Raw genomic sequence first — 21308 nt, 5'->3', positions numbered from 1 at the left:
AAATTGGGTCTGTTAACCCTGCTGTCTGCCCACCCTACCCCCCTTACCTTCCATAGACTGCTGGGCTCGTGAGCAGACAGATGTGGCCAGGATCGAGGTCCTGGCTTCAGAGCATCGGAGCCATGTGAGGGGGCAGGAGCACGTGTGCTCTGAGACCTGCCCAGGAGCCATCTGGGATCCCGCGTGTTAGGGGACGAGAGGTGGGAGGGGTCAGCAGATAGCTGCATTCCAGCACTGTCTTCTCTCCTCCCCCAGGCTCCCCACCTTCTCACTCCTAACCTAAGAAGCACAGATTTTATGCAATGACAAGGAAAGGGAACATTCAGTGCCAGGCTTTTAATTACAGTTGCTTCAGGCTGCTGGCCTCCATACCAAATGGCCTCATGGAGAGTGTTCTGTCACTGCACAAGCAACGGGGTCCAGTCTGTGGTGTGTGCACTTGGCACCTGGTGAGGGTGGGGCTCTGTTGCCACTGGGGAGGGGCTGGGCTCAGATTCGTTCACATGGGCCTCGAGGAGCGCTGCCAAGTGCAGCCTGGGCTTTAGAGCCCCTGGACCAGATGGAAATGCCTGCTGGGACCCTTATAGCAGACTCCAGGGAAGACCTGTGATTGGGTAGGAGAGGGGTCTTTGGGAGGAGGGCCAAGCTCTGGAAGGATGATAGTGATGGATGGTACTGTGCGGTATAGCCAAGTGAGAGGAACACGTTAATCTTGTCCTTAACACTTTACAGTTTACAGAGAGCTTTCCTTTCTTGAGCGTGCTTAATCCTCTCATCAATCCGCTCAGGGGACGCGGCTCAGAGACGGGAAGTGACACTGCCCAGAGTTAAACAGGCAGAAAACGAGGCGAGGAGCCCCGGTCTCGCACTGCAACCAGCAGTCTTTCCATGAGGAGTGGGGGCAGCTCCGCCAGTAGCCAGAGGAGCAGCCCAGGCAGGGGGTAGGTTGCACCCCCTTTTGCCACCAGGAAGGCCCTCGCTCAGGGCAGCACCGTGGTGACACTGGTGAGCACCACGTGCTCCGAGACTTCGGAGACAGAGCACCGGCCCTGCAAGGACGAGGACTTGTGGCTGGCAGAGGAGCGAGGGCCGGGGGCCTTCAGAGAGCCGCAGGGACCCAGGCCAGGCAGGCAGCAGGAGAAGGCGGCCTTAAACTGCTCCCGGAATTTGCCTTGGTTGAGAGACAGAAGACACAGCCATAAGGAGACAGAAGCAGCAGGAAGGGGCCTTGGGCCCAGGGACACCCACGCAGCTCCAGCCAAGCTGCCTGTGACGGGGTGGGAGGGAAGGGTAGAGCTGGGCAGGAGAGAGCCCCAAGGCGACCTCCTCACTGCCAGGGAGAGTGAGGACAGAGGCCCTGGAGCAGGTTCCCAAGGAGAAATGCAATTTTCATCTGATTCCTTGACTGCGCTCTGGCTCTGAGCCTGGCTGAAAACGTTTTGTCTGGCTCAGGGAGCTTAGGTCACCTCTGCCCTCGTTGGCGGGTAGGTGGAGGGGCTCATGGCTCACCATCTGTGGCTAGGCTTTCCCCATCTCTGCCCCATGGGGATGAAAATGACAGCGGCAGCAGCCCTTGCACAAGGCACTGTGCCGGGCACCTGAGTTTGTCGCCCAGCTCACCCCAGCACCCTGAAGGCCTGAAGGGAGTCCTTTAGCCTCACTCCACAGAGGCACACAGAGGTGCAGTGGCTTGCCCAAGGTCACCAGCCAGAATTTGGGCCCCGTTCTAATTCCAAAGCGTTCGCTTAAAGGGTAGGGAACAGTGGGGAAGGAGGGATCACCAAAGCCACCTGTACAGTCAGAGGACACCAGGCAACAGATCGCGCTGGAACTGAGCAACCATGTTTCAAGCACCCGGCAAGCCTGGCCGGTGCCCAGCAGAGGGCCGAGCACACAGCAGGCGCTCAGCAAATGTAGACCAAAGGCAGAAATGCACGTCAGGAAGTCTGCCTGACGTGTCCTCTGCCGCCTGCTCGTCTCTTCTGTTCTCCCCTCTGAGCTGGAAACCACGGCTAGCCTCTGTTGAGTAATTCTTTAGTCTCAGTGAGGGTTACAGCATTGACCCCAGCCCCTTCTTTAACCTTTCAACCTTTTCTCAAAGATTGTCCAGGCTTGAGCAGTCATCTGGTCAGTTCTCTAGGCCTGGTCCGAGTCAGGTCTGGTGAGTCACGCTCTGCTGAGCCCAGGCGGGGGCCCGGGGTGGGCCCTTTCCACCCTGAGACCGGGAGGTAGTGGAAGGGGGTGGGGGCTATGGGACAGTGGACAGAGGAGGCCTGGGCGGGGGGCAGGGGACCAGGGATGCCTGGACTTGCAGAGGGGAGAGTGGGAGGGCTGGTGCTGGAGGCAGGTGGATTCAGGGGTAGCCCCCCCAAATTCGGGCCACTCTGCCAGCACGTGTCTAGCTGGGCATGGGGAAGCTGTTTCCTGGCCCTGGGCTGCCTCGCTGGTGGCCCTTCCTTCCCCCTGATGCCTCGATTATGCAGTCATCTTCTCAGGCAGGGGCTCCATCTGGAGCCTGTGTTGACCAGACTGGCTGATTGGCAGACCTGCTGTGCATGCATCACGCAGGGGTGGAGGTGAGCTGGCCCAGCCCCTGCGCTCCCACCCACTCAGTGGTCTGCATGATCTGCAGAACTGGATCCTGGAGCTGGTCACCTTCTTTGGCCACTATTGGGAGTGTGGCCTGTCTCCCACTCAGACCAGGGCTCTTGGGCGGGGACAAGTCTTCCGCCTGAGTGGGAGTTCCCAGAGCAGGGTCATGATCCCCAGGAGGCAGCAGGTGTATTCTTCCCCGCATGCTTTATTCAGCCTGGGTTGAAGATGGGGAGACCATTGTCCTGGGGACTGTTGCCACCCTCAGTTACTCTGCGTCCCCAGCCCACTCACCACTGAGGAAGTTGTAGATGATGGGGTTGGCGGCGCTGTTGGCGTACACCAGCCAGTGGGAGAAGGTGAAGCAGGCATAGACGGCTTCTCGGTCGCTGGCTTGGTGGAACATCCCAAACACCCTAGGACCAGGGGGCAGGACACTCAGAAATGGGATAGGGGTGTGTGTGTGTGTGTGTGTATGTTGGGCAGGAGTCGCTGTCCTCATCTACCAGACAGGAAAACTCAGAAAAGGAAGGCGAGTTGACCAAGGTCACATAGCTCATGAATGGCTGTAAAGTACAAGAGTCCCACTGCCCCTTCTGTCCACCAGGTAGCCCTTTCCTGGGCCTCTGAGTCTGGGGTCCTGACCACAGTTTGGGGTTCTTGGGCGCAGAAAGTATGACCAGAGTGGGCCTAGGAACAGGGACCAGGGTACCTCTGCTCAGTCACCGGCCGTGTGACCCCCTGGGGCTCCCCGTCCGCTTTATTATCCATCCCTGTAGCAGCATGATGAGGCATAGACATCATCCATTTTTTAAATAGGGAAACTGAGGTTCAGAGAAGCAAAGTGATACGTCCAAGATCACACAGCCAGGAAGTGACCAAGCGCGAACACACTGAGATTGTCTCATGGCAAAGAGCCCAGGGTCTTGCCCTGCCCCCTCCCCACCCCCACCCCATGGCCTCTCACTTGCTATTCTTCCAGACACCTGTGGGTGTGGTTGCTCCCTTCCTTCAAGTCTCTGCCAAATGTCACTTCCTCAGAGAGGCTTTTTTGTTTTTAACCATTACATCTAAAAAACATTTATATTTAACCCCACCCACCTCTGTCACTGTCATTCTCTATCCCCTTTCCCTATTTTTTCTTCAAAGCAGTTATCACTGGCTGACATTGTAATACATGTCCATTCTCTCTCCCGTCAGATGTCGCCTCCACGAATGCAGGACATTGTCCCGTGCACTCGTTCACTCCATTCCCAGCCCTAACAACCTGATGATTGAGTGGCCAGACGAGAGAATTTTCACGAGAGCTCTAGGAGGCAGGCCGGTTATTATTCCCATTCTACAGATGAGGAGATTGAGGCTCAAAGAAGAGAAATTACTCCCACAAGGTCACATAGTGGATGAGTGGTGGAGCCAGATCTTTCTCTGAAGCAGAGAGAGCTCCTTCCTCTGACCCCACCACCTCTCCCCATCCCCAACCACTCCCCACGCGCTCTCACCTCTTGAGGACATTGAGGACGCTGATGGGCAGGTAGCAGAGGGCAAAGACCAGCAGCACCACCATCAGCATCTTGGCCGTCTTCCTCCGAGCTCGCATTTGCTTTACCTCGGCCAGGAAGGCACGGGCCCGAGGCGGGGGCTCTGCGCCCACGCCCTGCCCCTGGTCCTCCAGCTGGTCTGAGGGCCTCTTCCAGTTCCTCACCAGGGCCGACGTGGTGCCGGGGATCTGTCCAGCACACACAGACAGCAGCGGTGGGTACAGCTCCTTGAGAGGGTCGTTCTGCTTCGCTGGGCCTGCTCCGGGCTGGACCCTGGGGCAGGGGGAGGTGGGCAAGGGAACAAACCCTTGCAGCAGGAAGGAGCCTAATATTCATGATAAAGACCAACACTCTGGACTTGAGTGTACTTCCGTTTTCCATTAGCTCGTCGTGAGACCACCCACAATATGTCTCTTGGGACGGTATTATTCACCCTTAGTTGTAGATGAAGTAGGGGACCCTTGACAAGTCCCCAGGTCACAGCCTGGGGCCTGAACATCCTTCCAGCTACCCACCCACCTTCCTTAAATCACCACCTCCATCTGTGGCGACAGGGGTGGTTGGATGACTAGTGCCTCTCCCGGTCTGTGCCTGACTCTGGGAGGCCTGAGCAAGGGGCGTGCAGGTGGACAGCGTGGAATCGCCTGGGCCTCAGAGCATAGGTCCCAGCTTAGGTCAGTGCCGATAGGCCTATGGTGGTTCTAGGCACCTGGAGCAGCCACAGATATTCTCAAAGCCTCACTCACACTGGACACCTGAATCACCCCACAACAGAAGGGCATGGGGCTAGAGTTCAGGAAACTTGGGATCTAGGGCCAGCTCAGCCATTCACGAGCTATGTGACCTTGGTAAACTCACTTTTCTTTCCTGAGCCTTGCTCTTCCTGTTGCATAAGGATAGTGACTCCTGCCTTGTGGACCGGGGCATTGTGAGGAGCAGATGGCGGGCGCTGGTGGAGCGCGAGGCTGCTCGTGTTCCGGCCAGCCTCCTCTCCCTGCCTGGGCGCTGATCCAGGACTCACCCCGCTAGTGCCAAGGGCCTCTGAGCATTCCCTCCCATGGCAAACCGCCCCCCTCCAAAAAAAACCCCTGCTGTTGGTCAGTGTGTAATAGAGGAAAGAAGGCAGGCCCTGGAACCAGAAAGGCTCTGCCACTCATCAGCCGTGGCAGATTGGTTGCCCTTACTCAGCATTTGTAAAGTGGGTAACATTGCTTCTTTGGTTAGATAGTTGTGAAGACATTGCAAGCAAAGTGCCTAACTTGGACAGCGACACGGAGGTGTTGTTTTTGTTGTGGCACTGAACCGAGCTTTAGTCCCTGATCGTCCACTCGCTGGTGAGGGATTTGGGAGAAGTTGCTTTGCCTCTCTGGGTCTCAGTTTTCTCATATATTAAGGTGGGGATAGGGACTTCCCTGGTGGCGCAGTGGTTTAGAATCCGCCTGCCAATGCAGGAGACACGGGTTCGAGCCCTGGTCCGGGAAGACCCCACATGCCACGGAGCAACTAAGCCCGTGTGCCACAACTACTGAGCCTGCGCTCCAGAGCCCTCAAGCCACAACTACTGAGCCCCCGTGCTGCAACTACTGAAGCCCGCGTGCCTAGAGCCCGTGCTCTGCAGCCAGAGAAGCCACCGCAATGAGAAGCCCGCGCACCGCAACGAAGAGTAGCCCCCTCTCGCCGCAACTAGAGAAAGCCCACGTGCCCCAACAAAGACCCAACGCAGCCAAAAAAAAATAAAATAAATAAATTTATTAAAAAGAAAAAAAAGGGGATAACGTATGGTGGTGAAGAGGATGCAAGACTAGCTGGGAGTGCCTGGTGCAGTAACTGGCAGCTACTGATATTAGAAGGATGTCAGTTACTATTCGGTTCCAGGGCCGGCACTAGCACTTTTGGCCTTGAGTTTGACGCACGCCTAGGCCTTGCCTCTCTGGTTGCAGCCAGGATGGCATGTTCTGAAGGCAGAGGGCTGTCTACTCCCTCAGACCAATACCCCTGTCCCCTCCCAGCCCACACAGTGACACCAGAGTGGGCCTCACCTGGCGGCCCCAGAGCTTGCGGAAGATCTGGAAATAGGCCATGGCCATGAGGCCTAGCGGGGCCAGGTAGGTGACAATGAAGAAGCAACTGTGGTAGATCTTGGGATAGAGATCATCTGCAGGGGCCAAGAGATGCACGGGTTGGGTTCAGTCTGGGAACCCCCAGCCTGCCCTGCTTAGCAATACCACCCTGTCCTGACTAGGGCCAAAGTAAGCAGCTGGGCCCCATACAGGTGCCATGGCAGAGAGACCCTGGAGTTGCCCAGCCCAGTGGTCTCCATCCTGGAGGGACCCCTGGCAGATGTCTACACTAGAGAAGGTACCCACACCAGAGGTATCCCTGCTAGATGCCTGCTCTAGGGTATCCTCCCAGGAGATACCCACCCCTGGGTGCCCACCCCAAAAGTGCCCTGATAGATGTCTGCTCTGGGGGTGTGTGCCCCGGAGGTGCCCACTTCAGGGACACCTGCCCAAGGCTCCTGCCGTTACCTGCCCAGCGTTCATCACAGACAGAGAAGAGCCGGGTGCGGTTGGCTAGCTCGGGCAGCACACTGCTGCATTCCATGACAGCAGCCTGGGGCACCATGACAGCCAGCGACACGGCCCAGATGCCCAGGATGGAGCTGCGGGCACGCCGGGCGGTGCTCTTGAACAGCAGGGGGTGGCAGATAGCATACCAGCGGTCCAGGGCGATGAAGCTGAGGGTCAGCACTGCCACTGACACAGACACGGCCTGCCCCATGGGGACACAATGTCAGTCCTTTTGGGGGCCACCCAGAGACATGGGGTGAGTGATGGAGCTCACAGCCCAGAAATACCAGGCAGCCAGGTGCAGTGCAAATCCTGACTCCACCACTTACTGCCTGTGTAGATTTGGGCAAATCACTCACCCGCTCTGAGCTTCGTATGCAGAATGGGAATGTATCATCCACCTGGCAGGATTCTTGTGAGAATAAATGAAATTATGGATGGAGAATGTCCAGCTTGAGACCTGGCACATAGTAGGTGCTCCCCTACTATGAATACTAATTTACACTTTAGGCAATAACTACATGCCGGACACTGTTCTCGTTATCCTCAGAACAACGCTTGAGGTGTGTCCTCTTACCCCCAAGGTACAGGTAAGGAAACTGAAGCAAGAAAGATTAAATAACTTGCCTAACGTGGATTTCCTCACCTGCCTGTCTTTATTCTCAGGGTTGCCAAAGTTAATGGGTTGAGTGGGAAACCTCCAAATAATGGGAAATCCAAGAGGCATTTCTCTCTGCCCCTGGGATCCCATCTCTTCCCCAGGCGGTGAGGAAAGAGTCCTCATTCTGGGAGGCAGAGATGAACCTAGGCCAGAGACGCAGGGGCACTGGCTCCAGGAGTGCCCCCTGCCCTCGGGTACAGGGAGAGGGTCGAGGGATGCGACCCTCTGGCCAGCTCTCCTTCCAGCCCAACAACCGTACAGGACAGCCTGACACCCACCACTGGGAGAGGGAAGGCCCCAGCCAGGAGTGGAAGGGCCGGGGAGGAGACTCTTGCCAGCCCGCCACCTCAAAGCTGCCCCCTTGGGGTCAGGGAACAGGCCCATTCTCTGTCACGGTGGGCTTGCGCCTCTCTCCTGCACTGTGTGCCCGTGTACCTGGAAGTGACTGTACATGTGTCCGAACATGCCTCTGTGAATGTCTATGAGTGTGACCTGGAGGGTATCTCTGTATGAGTATACGGGGCTGTGTCTGTGTCTGTGTCCTTGAGTGTCGTGCCTGACGGCCTGCCCTTGCTAACAACAGAGCATGACACTGCCGAGGTACTGAGCCATGTCCTGTCTAAAAGGCAAGTTTGAGGGTCACTGAGACCTACGCAAGGCCATGGTTTTTGTACTTGCTATGACAGGGGGGTCATGAGGGGCACCCAGGCAAAGCTCACCTGTAGATAGGGGATGACCTTGCAGAGGGCATGGCCGAAGAGCCAGGATTCAGTAATGTCTACCAGCAAGCTAGCCGGCAGGCAGATGGCCGTCACCAGAACGTCGGCCAGGGACAGGTTGACGATGAAGTAGTTGGTGACCGTCCTCATGTGGTGGTTCCGCCACACGGCCAGGCAGACTGCAGGGTGGGAGCAGGATGAGATGAGGCCGGTGGCAGAGCCACGCCCAGTCTAGCTGGGTCCCATCAGTGAGACCCTTCCCCCACAGTACCCAGTAGGGACTTGGGGGAGGGGGAGAGAAGCAGGCCCAGGACCCCTCCCAGTCCCCAGGGGAAGCCCGAAGCACCACAGGGACCTAGAGACCTACCCAGCGTGTTGCCCACCAGGGCCACGAGGAACACAGCCACGTAGGCGGCGATGAGGACCCACTCGTACTGTTTCGGGTATAGATAGTCACGCCACAGATAGTGGAGAAACTCGTCTTCGTAGTCTGGAGGCACCGGGGACGGTTCTCCGCTGTCAGTGGGGACCCCCATCTGGGGCCCTGGGGTGGCCAAGGGCTCCATGAGCTTAGGAGCCACTACAGCTGATGGACATCCCAGGCTCCCCCAAGGGAGGGGTGCCCCTGGGCCAGGCCTTAGCCCACTTCCCTCAGGGGACCCAGAGTCCTGCACTCAGGTGTTTGTGGTCCCAGCCTGAAACCTTCTGAAGGAAGGAAAAGGGAACATTAGGGAGAGTGCCAGGCAACTTGCAGATGAGCTTCCTCTTAATTCTCACAGTCCTGTGGGTTATGGAGAGCCTGAAATCGATGGAGGAAGACAGATCTGCCTTGCCTCCCAATTTCATACCAGTTGGGTAACTTACCTCACCCCTCTCAGCCTTGGTTTCCCCATCTATCCCGTGGAGTAATAACTGAGCCGGCCTCACAGGGCCTCGCTGAGGAATAATGAGCTCTAATGAATGCGGAGTGCTTTACCCAGAAACTGGCACCGGAAGCCGGCTTCACGGTCATTGCCGGTTACCACTATTAAGAGCCCTGCTTTGCAGAGGGGGAGATAGAAGCTCAGAGAGGTTGAGCCCCTTGCTCAAGGTCACAAAGCTGTTATTCCAGGTCTGTCTGAGTCCACCAAACACCACAGATTGGAGAGGGGAAGCCATCCTGATTTAAATGTTCTCTCCTGAGTCAGTTCGCAGGCCTGAATTTTTGGTTGAAAAACTGGTCAAGGGAGGCTTTTAAAGACCCACGCCCTGCCCACAAGACCTGCCAGACCCTCCTTGGTGGGGACACACACACACACACGCACACGCGCACACACACACACACACACACACACACACACACACACACACACAGTGTGGGTAGAGGTGCAGGGAGGAACTGACAACCTCTCCGAAAGCGAGGGGAGAGCCCCAGGCACAGGGGCTGGGCCCGTCAGCCCCCAGCCCCCTCTAGTGCCCCCTTGAATCCCGTGGCCGCGATGCGCCCCGGTGGCCGCCAGGGGTCGGTGGACCGGCGTGCGGGCCGCCCTCTTCATTCATAAATCCGGCCTCGCACCCCGCCCCTCCTCGCTCGCTCAGACCCGTCCTTTCCCCGGCTGAGAAGGGAGGACCCCGGACGTATGTAGGAGGGTTGCCGATCCCTGGAGACCCCCCGGGGAGCATGAGGGGGTCTCCTTCACACCCCCAGCGGGCGCCGGCGGACCCGCTTCCTCAGCGGGACCTCCCTGCATCTCTGGGGCTGTGGGGGCTGCGGTGGGGGGAGCGAGGGCGCGAAGCGTTCTTTAGGAGCCTGCCTGCCGGGAGGAGGGCAGAGCATGCCGGGGACCCAGCCTCCAAGCACCCAGGTTATCTCCCGAGACTCTTGGCTCCCGCCGAGGGTCCTCTGAAACCCCCCACCCCGAGCCCTGGGGTCCCCCAAGCCCCGCACCTGTTGGCTGCGGTTCCCCGGCGTCCTCGGCTGCTGGTCTCCCGATCTTGCACCGGGACTTTGCCTCCCCGCCCCGAAGGCCGATCTCCGGGGACTGGGGTTGGAGGGCAGGGGCCGGGGCAACCCCCTCCCAAGGATGCGCTGCCTGGGCTCGCTCGGCTGGGTGCGAGCGCTGGCTCCGACGCGGGCTGTGGCTGGGCGCGGGCTCCGCCAGGCTGCGCGCCGCGGAGAGGGGGGAGGCCGGGGCGGGAGGGGCAGGGAGGGGAGGGAGCCCCGGGCCGGTCTTGGCTGCAGGTCTCCCAACCCAGAGACCGGGAGGGAGATGCTCGTTCCTCCTCGCCCCAGACTTAAAGCGTCCATCCCACCTCCATTCATGTTTCCATCCGTTCATTCATACCTTTCGCATTCATTCAACATTTCTGCCTCCGGCTACTCTGCTTTCAGAACGCACCTACTGTGTGCCGGTGGGCCCCAGGCAGCTTTGAAGAGCCACAGTGCAGAGGTGGATCCCAGCTCCACCTCTTCCCGCTGCCTCACCTAGCTGATGAGGATGAGGGCACAGGTGGGTCACTGCACCGCCTCCAGCCAGGCTCCGGCTGTTGCTGGAGCAGCTAGCTCCCAGCGATGCCAGAAGGCCCTGATCGCCCTTCTCCCAGCCTCTGATTCCATCTGCCCTCCAATCCTTTTTGTTCATACCTACTTTCCCCCCTCCCAAGACAGGGACGGTAGGTGGGGGCAGGAAGGGGGGGGGCGCCAGAAGGGCTGATGAATTCAACTAACATTTTCCAAGCTGTGTGCCAGGCAGTGAGCTAGAATAATACAGCTGCCATTTGTACAGTCCCCACCATGTGCATGATCTCATTTAATCTTCACATCAACCCAGTGAGGCAGCTGTTACCATCCCCATTTCACAGATAAGGACCCTGGACTCACATGGTTCAAAGACTTGCCCAAGGTCACACAGCAGAGGCCGAGATGGGACTCAAACCTGCACTCTTCTCCAGGTCTACCTTCCTCCCACACCAGACGGAGGCTGGCTGGAGCCAGGTGGGCTCACAAACAGGCAAGTCCTCTATAGAGCGAGGAGAGCTGCCAGGGGGCCCAGGAGCTGGGGGGCACAGGACAGATTGATACAACCAGGGCATCAGGACAGGCCTCCTACAGCAGGAACACACCAGAGACCTAAAGAATGAGAACGAAGGCCTGCAGCCAGTGATTCAAGGCAAAGAAAACAACAGGGGCAAAGGTGAGGAGGTTGGACCTTCCAGGAGTCACAAGTGGGTGAAGGGTGACCTTCTGAGCATCAAGCCATCACCTTGGCTATTATCTGTCTCAGGACGGGACCTTCCTAAAACATCAGATTCACCCTCCCCTCTGACCGTCGGAGAGTCACACCCCTTCCCTCCTGGGAGATGACTCCTGAGATGGAACTACCATCTTCCCTGTTGCAGCCAAAGCCTTTTTTCAAAGGAGCTAGAGATGTACCATTAGGCACAGAGTGTATGGGAGGGAAGTTGGGGCAGCCCAGGGGATGGGTCAGGGACCTCCTTCACCTGTCCAGGGCAGGAGGAAGGACTGAGGCTGGCCCTAGGGCAGAACCCTGTCCCTGGGTGGCATCCGCACAGTGAGTGATGGGTCAGAGCATCCTTGCAGTAACAACGCTCTGTCCTGCCTGCCCTAGGTGCTGGCAGAGGTAAGGGAATGGATCAGGGGACGTGTGTGTGTGTGTGCGTGTGTGTGTGTGTGTGAGAGAGAGAGAGAGAGAGAGAGAGAGATGGAGTTAGTGTCTGTATTTAGAAGTAAGGGCTGTGACTGTGTGTCTGGGGAATCCAGTGTGTTGCTGTGTGTGTGTTTGTGTCTCTGAGCCTGCATGTGGGTAGGGACAGGCTCTGGGCTGATGACTGGGGGGCGTCCTGGGTGGGATATGTCTGTATGGGTCTTGATTTGTCTCTGTGTGTACTGGTGTTTGTGTCTATGAGGGATGTGTGTGTGTGTGTGTGTTGGGGGGTGTCTGTCGCTCGGTGTGTCTGGGTGTGTGACTGTGGCTTTGACTAGCATTGGCCTCCCAGTGTGTTCTCTTGTGAGTGTGGGAATGTGAGTGTGGTGTGGCTTTGCGTCCATGGCTCTGCGACCGAGCGTGCGTGCGTGGAACTCAGTATGTCTGCCCCCACGGGGATGACTCATCTAATCCCCCACGTGAACCACCCCCCATCTAGAGCTGTGACCATTTGCTAGGGGCTAGGGAGGGGGCCGCGGCACACGCGGGGAGGGGAGGCACATAGCGCCGGACAGTCAAATGACAGCTGCAGCCGGCGATGTGAAAGGTACAGACCCCTCTGTGCCTGTGTGGGTGGCGGGCACCAGCTGAGCTCAGCACAGACCAGGCTTAGAACCCAGCCCAGAGCTCAGAGTGCCATGATTCAAGGCCTCCCAGACACCCTGGGTTGGAGGGATCAAGCGGCTTCCCAGGTGCCCCCAAGTCATTATAATGGGGGTGCACCTGTCTGTGTGGGGACGGAGTCAGGCGGAGAATCCACCCCCACCCCCGCAAAGCCCAATGTCACAGAGCCAGTCCCGTCTCCCCTTAAGAGGATTCCCACTCGCCAAACCCTCTTTTCATCCCTTGGCACCCCAGAGATGGCTGCTCCCCAGGACAAAGGATCCTGAGTGATTCCTTGTACCCTGAAGCAGCAGATATTTTTTCCTCCCCTATCAGACCCTGGCCAGGGAGGAAGCTCTGGGTCCCCAGGTCCTGAGTCTGGCTCTCTTAGCCACGGCCTGAGAGTAGGAGAAGCCAGTTGTTTGTCCTCCGCGGACATGGGGCAGAGACCCTGGTATGCCTGCTCAGAGAAAATCCTGGGGTCCCAAGGGGGCCAGCGATACTCCTGGAGACCCACAAGAAGCTGCAGTTGTTTGGTTTGGGAGCTCAACAGCACCAGACTCTGGGAGCTTCTGGCAAAGCATCTGTGCCCAGGAGAGGGACCCCAGTGACCTCACATCCTCCATCTCCAGGCTGGGCCCTCAGCCTGGCATCTACTTCTCCCAGGGAGGGCCAGCCTGAAGCCCTTGCTTTGCCTGAGCTGAGGGTCAACCGAGACCACACGACCTCTTTCCTGGAACCAGCCAGCTCCAGCCTTGTTGATCTAATCCGGAGCCTCTGAGCTACAGGTCCCTGTCACATCCGTCATCAAGTGTCAGCCCAGGCACTGGCCCCAGGTGCTGCCTCCCCCTCCCTCCCAATTCCGTTGTGACTTACAGTAACCTCTGTCTGGCCAGCACTAGAATTATCAAAATGTAATTGCGTTTTCCACTTGCTAAGGCTGCTACAGGCCCAGGATGGGGATGGGAGCACCCCAGGCGGGAGAGAGGTGCTTCTTAGAAGAACAGAGATCAGAAAACACGCCGAAGTGTGGGCTGGGGTGAGGCGTGGGCCAGCAGTGACTGGGCTGTGAGCCCAGAAAGGGGGATTCTGAGGGCTGAGTCCAGGCAAGCCACTGAGGCAACTGGGGTGTTTGGGTCCTTGGGCCCAACAGTACTGGCCTCTGGAAGTTCCTGACAAAGTGCCGTGCCCAGGGGATGGACTGAGGGACCTCATGTCCTCCATCTCCAGGCCAGGCACTCAGCTTTTGTGCCCCTTGTCTTGGGGAGGGCTGGCCCTCCTTCAGGGTTTGAGTGGCTGGAAGGGAACCAACATCCACCAGGAGAATGAGGGGCCCAGGTCCCGAGGTCAGACATCCTCGGTGGCTTCACAAGCTAGGGAGCATCTTCAAGCCAGAGGCAGGAGCTAGAGGGAAGGTGCTGGAGACAGCAGTCTTCTGTCTGCTCACTCACTCATACACCCACTCAACAAGCCCTGGTGGCAGGTAGGTTGCAGAGCTGGGGTCCCTCCTGGTTAGGCTGGGGAGACCCCATGTAAACCTGGGTGGGGGTGGGTATCAAATGCATTAGAGTGGGAGCCTGTAGAGTTAGGGCCAGGGGTAGGATGGGGCTGGGACCAAAAACAGATAGTGCATGTGGACCCAAAGGAAAAACAAACAGACCCCTCAGCCTGTTAAGCCTAGTGTTGAAAGAAGGTTTGGAGCACAGGCTTTGGAGCCAGAAAGAGTTAGCGTGGGCTAGAGTCCTGGCTCTGTTGCTTATTACTGTGTGATCTTGGACTAGTCACTTCACCTCTCTGGTGGGCTGGGTCATGGCCCTCAAAGATATCCATGTCCTAATCCCCAGAATCTATAAATAAGTTACAAGGCAAAAGAGGCTTTGCAGATGGGACTAAGTTAAAGATCTTGAGTTGGAGAGAGTAGCCTGAGTTACGCAGGTGGGCCCAATATAATCACAAGGTCCTTATAAGAAGGAGGCAAGAGGGCGAGGAAGAGAAGATATGATGACAGAAGCAGAGGTTAGAGTGATGCCAATGCCGGAAGGGTCCACAAGCCTCTAGAAGCTGGAATAGGCGAGGAACAGAGTCTTTCCTAGAGCCTCCAGAAGGAACGCAGCCCTTCCAATTCCTTGACGTTAGCCTCATAAGACTCATTTTGGATTTCTAAGCTCCAGAGCATAAGAGAAGAAAATTTGTGTTGTTTTAGGCCACTAAGTTTGTGGTAATCTGTTACAGCAGCAATAGGAAATAATACCACCTCTCTGTGCCTCATTTCACTGGTTATGAGACCAACAGGAACCTTTACCATATAGAGTTGTGTAAGGATTCACTGCAAACAGGCAGGTGTGCAGAGCAGCAAGTGCTGGGCACCAGCAAGACAGACAACCACACGTTCATTCATATGATATTTTAAAAATAATTTAGTATTTTTAAAAATCACAGGGGTCTTCATGGGAAGAATCAGGACTTTGCCAGACATCCTTTTGCTTTTCCCGTTATTTGGTATTGTTTTTATTTTGAGTCATGTATTGCTGCTGGAGGCTGTTAAAAGATCCAATTCCTAAAATAATAAGGAATATTAGTAATAAACAATGATCATAGGAAATGTGTGCTGGTGTGGTTATTTCAACACAGGAACATACAAGGAGAAGCAAAAGAAAGAGATGCCTGATCTTCCTGGGAGGGGTGTGAGTGAGTGTGTGTGTGTGTGTGTGTGTGTGTGTGTGTGTGTGTGTGTGCAGACTGGGGGTGGGGAGCAAATTAACTATGACCTGGATCACCAGACATTTGAGGAAAATCTTAAACATGACACAGAAAAACCGAGATAAGCAAAAACGTTCCAGGGGCAACTAGGGGCTAGGTCCTGAAGGATGAACAGGAGTTCACAGGTGGGTTTTGAGTGAGACATGCTGGGCAGGAGTGAGAGAGGAAAAAAGGGCAGGATTCCAGGCAGAGGGGGCAGCATGAGGGGTGGGCATGGCCAAAGGTCTGTTCTGGGGTCACAGTAAACACTAGTTTGGCCTGAGGGTGATCCCAGGAAGAGAACCAACGAGAAGCAGAAAGATGGGTGAAGGGCTCGCTTTCAGTCTAGGCTGAGGAGCTTGGACTCCATCCCAGAGGCAGTGGAGTCCCTGAAAGGTGTGAGTGAGGGTATGATGTGGGCTGATTGGCAGCCATACCCTCCAACTGAAACACATTTGAAATGAATAAAGAGTACGTTTTCCTTGTAAAATATTCAAATCACTCAGAATAACATAAAATCATTATTTTTAATTATGCAGAGTAGCTATCGATTCCTGTATAAGAATATAGCTACTATAACAAAGATTCCCCAAATGACAGTGCCTTAGAAAGATGGACATTGACTTTTCTCTGCAGGCTATCCAGGGCCAGCAAGGTGACCCTACAATCATCAGAAACCCAGAATTCTGCCAGGACAGAAAAGTATCCCAGTTTTTTTGTTTGTTTGTTTGTTTTTGTGGTACGCGGGCCTCTCACTGTTGTGGCCTCTCCCGTTGTGGAGCACAGGCTCCAGACACGCAGGCTCAGCGGCCATGGCTCACGGGCCCAGCCGCTCCGTGGCATGTGGGATCTTCCCGGACCGGGGCATGAACCCGTGTCCCCTGCATCGGCAGGCGGACTCTCAACCACTGCGCCACCAGGGAAGCCCAGTGTCCCAGTTTTGAGCACAGGTTCTGGTGCCAGACTGTCTGGGTTTAAATCATGGGTCTGCTGTGTGACCATGGACATACTAAACTTTGTGCTTGAATTTCTTCATCTGATAAATGGGGATAATATAGTTCCAGTCGAAGGTAGGGAGAATAATATTCCCCCAAAGATGTCTACGTCCTAACCCATAGAAGCTGTGAGTGTTACCTTATATGGCAAAAAAGGGCTTTGCAGAAGAGATTATGTTAACAATCTTGAGATATTATCCTGAGTTGCCTGGGTTGGCCCAATGTAATCACAAGGGTCCTTCTAAGAGGAAGGCAGGAAATCAAAGTAGTAATAGGAGATGAAATGATGGAAGCAAGAGATGTAGTGATATGATGAAGGGATCACGAACCAAGGAATTGCAGGTGGCCACTCGGAGCTGAAAAGGCAAAGAAATAGATTCCTCCCTAAGTCTCCAGATGGAAGGAGCCCAACTGACACATTGCTTTTAGACTTCTGACCTCCAGAACTATAAGAGTTCTGTTTTAAATCACTGCTGTAATTTTTTAATACTTTTTTTGGTTTGTTTTTTAATTTTTAAAAAGTTTGTTTTTAGCTGCATCGGGTCTTTGCTGCTGCATGTGGGCTTTCTCTAGTTGCAGCGAGCGGGGGCTACTCTTCATTGTGATGTGTGGGCTTCTCATTGCAGTGGCTTCTCTTGTTGCAGAGCATGAGCTCTAGGAGCGCAGGCTTCAGTAGTTGCGGTGTGTGGGCTCAGTAGTTGTGGCTTGTGGGCTCTAGAGCAACACTGCTGTAATTTTTACAGCAGCAATAGGAAATACACATCCTCATTAGGTTAAATGAGTTAATATTCAAAGCACTTAGAAAAGTGCCTGACACAAAGCCTACACATAAGTCTTAGCTAGTATTATTAATAGAAAAACTCTTGGCTTGGGTCAGAGATGGCCAGTCCCATCCGTATTCCAGCTAGTAGAGGGGACTATCACTTCTGTTACATCCAGTTGGCCTGAATTTGGTCACATGGTCACATGTAGCTGCAAGGGAAGCTGAGGGATATAATTTTTCTCTGAGTAGCCATTTGTCCGGCTGAAATGTAGGGGTTCTAGGACTAAAGGAAGGAGGGAAGGTGGCTATTGAGGAGTTAACAGTGTCCTACTTTGAAAGACGAGAAGTTTAGCAAAGGTACTTTCCCCCCAGAGTTTGGATAGCTACTCATTTTCCAGCTCCTCTTTTTTGTGTTCTTAATTTCATGCAATATCTCTTGACTCTTGGCTGTGTAAGATGAGACGTCCTTGATTACTCTTTTCCTCCCTCTTCTTGCTAAACCATTACATTTTCATCTGGTCCTGTACCCATAACTAAAATGTTCTGTTTTTTTGTGTTGTCTATCTCTGAGCTTCAAGAATTGAAAAATCAATAAGGTGTCTTTAAAAAATATTATGACTATGTAAACATTATTCTCTGCAGAGCTAACTAGCATCCTGGGACCTATACAGAAGGAGCTATAATCTTATGGTTTAAATGCTCTTGAAGAAGAAATGCTCCAGGCTCCAAGTTCAAATGTATTTTTCTACATTCCTTCAGATACTCAAAGTCATGTTATATGTTAATTTGCTTCACGTTTGGGCCATGACTTTCTTATACAACTTTTTGTTCTCCCGGAGTTTTTAACTGCTTTTCTCTTCTCTTCTTGTGAAAAGAAACATATGCCTTTTTAATCAGGTCATTAAAATCTTCCAGCTTCTTAATTATATTATTTGCTGAATGAAGTCCATTTTCTTCTTAAGTTCATTCTTCTCCAAACCCTCTGACTTCCTGTTCTAATTTTGACTGATGGTTTTATGGACCTCTGGTATTTCTATTCACTGCACTCCTGGGTTAATTCCACTTTTTCATGAATCTATTAGCTCTCTCTTTCTTGGGTTTTGTCTCTGTTTTGCTGGAGTATATCTTCAAATAACATTTTAAAAAGGGGTACCTGGGAGAAAAGCTCTCTGAATCTTTGTGTGTCTAAAAATGTCTTTAATTTGTTATATGCTTGCTGAATGGGGAGGTCAACCAGCAGGCTTCACTTTAGGGCTTGTGGAAGGGAGGCAGATAGGAAATTAGACACTGGGTTCCCACCCTGGGCCAAATAAGAAGGGATTTACTCTAGACCGTGATACTCTGAATAGGAGCCCTGGTCCTTTTTTCCTTTTTAAAAATTTTTTTACTTAATAAAAACTGAGATATAGTCGATGTACAGTATTAAAAGTTACAGGTGTACAGCATAGTGATTCACAATTTTTAAAGGTTATATTCCATTTATAGTTATTATAAAATATTGGCTATGTTCCCTCTGTTGTACAATATATCTGTGTACCTTATTTATTTTATACATAGTAGTTTGTACCTCTTAATCCCCTACCCCTATCCTGCCCCTCTCCCCACTGATAACCACTAGTCTGGTCTTTATATATGTGAGTCTGCTTCTTTTTGTTATATTCACTAGTTTGTTTTATTTTTTAGATTCCACATATAAGTGATATTGTACAGTTTTTGTCTTACTCTGTCTGACTTATTTCACTAAGCATAATACCCTTCAAATCCATTCATGTTGCTACAAATGGAAAAATTTCATTCTTTTTTATGGCTGAGTAATATTCCATTGTATATATATACCACATCTTCTTTATCCATTCATCTGTTGATGGACACTTAGGTTGCTTCCGTACCTTGGAAATTATAAATAATGCTGCTATGAACATTGGGGTGCGTGTATCTTTTCAAATCAGTGTTTCCATTATTTTCAGATCTATACCCAGGAGTGGAATTGCTGGATCACATGGTAGTTCTATTTTTAGTTTTTTGAGAAACCACCATACCGTCTTCCACAGTGACTGCACCAATTTACATTCCCACCAACAGTGCACAAGGGGTCTGTTTTCTCCACATCCTCATCAACATTTGTTATTTGTGGTCTTTTTGATGATAGCCATTCTAAAAGGTGTGAGGTAGTATCTCATTGTGCTTTTAATTTGCATTTCTTTGATGATTAACAATGTTGAGCATCTTTCATGTGCCTGTTGGCCATTTGTATGTCTTCTTTCTCTCTCGCTTTTTAATCTGTCACTCTCTCTGTATGTTCCTGATGTGAGTGCATTTGCAGGGGAGAGCTGGTGGCTGACACTGGCTCGTTATTTACTAAACAGGCCTTTACTTGAATATTTTCCAGACTTTGGTTATTCACATACCACTATCTCATTTTTTGCCATATCTTCTTACTATCTGCATTATTATTTACTTATGGTATTATTTTTCTTTAAATTGACTGTCCTAGTTCTGCGCTATGCCTGTAAAATTGCAAGTGTGATGTTATAGTTATATCTCTTATTGCTTGTTATATATACAGTTATATCTTCTAATCTATATGAAAATAAACACATAACTCTTAAGATAACAGAAGTTTACATCGTGGAAAAGAATATATATATATATATATATATATATATATACACACACACATATACATATATATGTATATATATAAACTGAATCACTTTGCTGCATACCAGAAACTAACGCAACATTGTAAATCAACTATACTTCAATAAATAAAAATTAAAAAAAGATAACAGAGGTTTATTTATTTACCACTAAATATCATCCTCAGCCGTGGTGCATGTACCATACTTTAGGAAATATTTCTTTAATTACCATGTTGATTACCTTCTAATCAGTTGTCTGAGCCTTCTCTGTGTACCTGCCAGTTTGGGTCTCCAAGTGGGGCTCCTTTAAAGAGTTCCTCTCCTCCTTGGCCTGATTCTGACATGCTGGGGAATAAAGTAAAAGAGTAATTATGGGAGACAAAAGATCACTTTTATTGTTGATGATGTAAAGTGGGAGGCCTCTCAGCTTAGGGTGTGAGTTGAGGGATCTGCTAACTGAACCCTCGTCACAGCCGTCATTGCGCGATGAATAGATGGTTTGACCCCAATTTTCCATGGCATAGGCTCAGAGTCTCAGTTCTTTCTCTCCCTTTTACTCTTAGTGGCATGTGACTATGACAGCCAAGTTTCTTGGGCTCAGGTACATATTCAGAGAGCAGAGAGTCCATAATGTATACCAATTTCTTCAAAAATTTTTTTAAAAAAGAGAAAAAACAACCCACTACGTTTTATGTGTCTAAAAGAACCGTGATACTCAACCCAGGCAAGGACAGTTTGAGACAGAAAGGTCTTAGGTCAGTCTCAATGATGGATATAGATGCAAATACCCTAAGCACAATATTATCAAACTAAATACAGCAATATATTTTAAAAAACGTAATGACCAAGTTGGGTTTATTCCAGGGATGCAAGAATATTTCAACATTTGAAAATTGTCATTTTAAGTCCCAGCATTAACAGGTTAACAGACACAAAAATCCTATGATCATGTAAAACAGATGGAGAAAAAGCATTTGATAAAATTAAGCAATTTATTAAAATTCTTGGCAAACTAGGAATAGGAGGGAACTTCCTTAACATGATGCATAATAAAGGATCTTTCTAAAACCTGCAGTAAACATACCACTTAATGATAAAAACTTATAAAGCATTCCCTTTAAAGTCAGAAACCTAAAAAGGATGTTCACTATCCCTCTTTCTCTTCAAGGCTGTACCGGATTTCTTAGCTTATGCAATAAGAAAAAGAAACAGTAAATAAATGGTATAAACCATTGAAAAGGAAGAAAAAAAATAGTTATCATATTTGTAGGTCATGTGATTGTCTACCCAGAAAATCTAAGAGATCCTACAGACAAATTCTTAAAACACTTGAGAGAATTCACATTGAGAGGCAATTTTCCACGGGTCTGTTGCATTCCTGGATGACTTGCAAACAGAGGCACTTTGTTTGGTCTTTTTCTTGACAATCTCTTTAAGAATGTTTGTATGTCAACCATCTTTGGAATACAGAGTAAGTGTCTCCTTCCGGAACAGAAGGCAGATTTGCTTACTGTCCAGTGTGATGAAGATAATGTCTCCCTCTGCAGCAAAGATCAGACATTTGGGTCCCCTCAACTCAGGGATCCTCGGCAATTATGCAAACGCAATCATTGCATGAGCTGCATCCTTGTGGGACTTCAAAGGCAAGTAGAACCACTGACTTAAACATGAAGCTAATGCTGCTTGCTGAGCCACAAGGAACAAAGTCCTTTGTCTCTGACCCAGGAGTCTCACGTCTTCAGCCAGCATCCAGGACACAGTGGTAGCTAAGGGTCTGAGTAG

General features: G+C 51.9%; 1 protein-coding gene across 2 annotated transcripts; it reads right to left on the bottom strand.

The window, feature by feature from the left end:
- Positions 1-68: 68 nt before the first annotated feature.
- On the bottom strand, positions 69-10083 carry HCRTR1 (hypocretin receptor 1). Of its 2 annotated transcripts, XM_024766792.1 has the most exons (8): positions 10008-10083; positions 8448-8785; positions 8081-8259; positions 6659-6902; positions 6170-6285; positions 4092-4318; positions 2887-3008; positions 69-1171 (listed from the first exon to the last, which is right to left on the bottom strand). In XM_024766792.1, the coding sequence occupies exons 2-8, from the start codon at positions 8644-8646 to the stop codon at positions 981-983; spliced, it is 1278 nt and encodes a 425-aa protein (XP_024622560.1). In that variant the 5' UTR covers positions 8647-8785; positions 10008-10083; the 3' UTR covers positions 69-980. The 2 variants fall into 2 exon arrangements, with proteins under 2 accessions (XP_024622560.1, XP_024622561.1); XM_024766793.1 differs by lacking the exon at positions 10008-10083 and having other exon boundaries at positions 8448-8878.
- Positions 10084-21308: the final 11225 nt, after the last annotated feature.

Source organism: Neophocaena asiaeorientalis, unplaced genomic scaffold (assembly GCF_003031525.2).
Source record: "Neophocaena asiaeorientalis asiaeorientalis breed wild unplaced genomic scaffold, Neophocaena_asiaeorientalis_V1.1 scaffold79, whole genome shotgun sequence".
NCBI lineage: Eukaryota > Metazoa > Chordata > Mammalia > Artiodactyla > Phocoenidae > Neophocaena > Neophocaena asiaeorientalis.
The sequence above is the reverse complement of the archived record's forward strand: the minus strand, read 5'-3'. Positions and strand labels throughout refer to the sequence as shown.

Excerpts from the sequence above, each read along its gene's own strand:
- HCRTR1 (XM_024766792.1), bottom strand. The coding sequence starts at position 8,646 with ATGGAGCCCTTGGCCACCCCAGGGCCCCAGATGGGGGTCCCCACTGAC. Across the intron at positions 8,260-8,447 it reads CCTGGTGGGCAACACGCTGG|TCTGCCTGGCCGTGTGGCGG; the intron begins GTAGGTCTCTAG and ends CCCACCCTGCAG. Across the intron at positions 1,172-2,886 it reads CATCTACAACTTCCTCAGTG|GCAAATTCCGGGAGCAGTTT; the intron begins GTGAGTGGGCTG and ends CTCTCAACCAAG.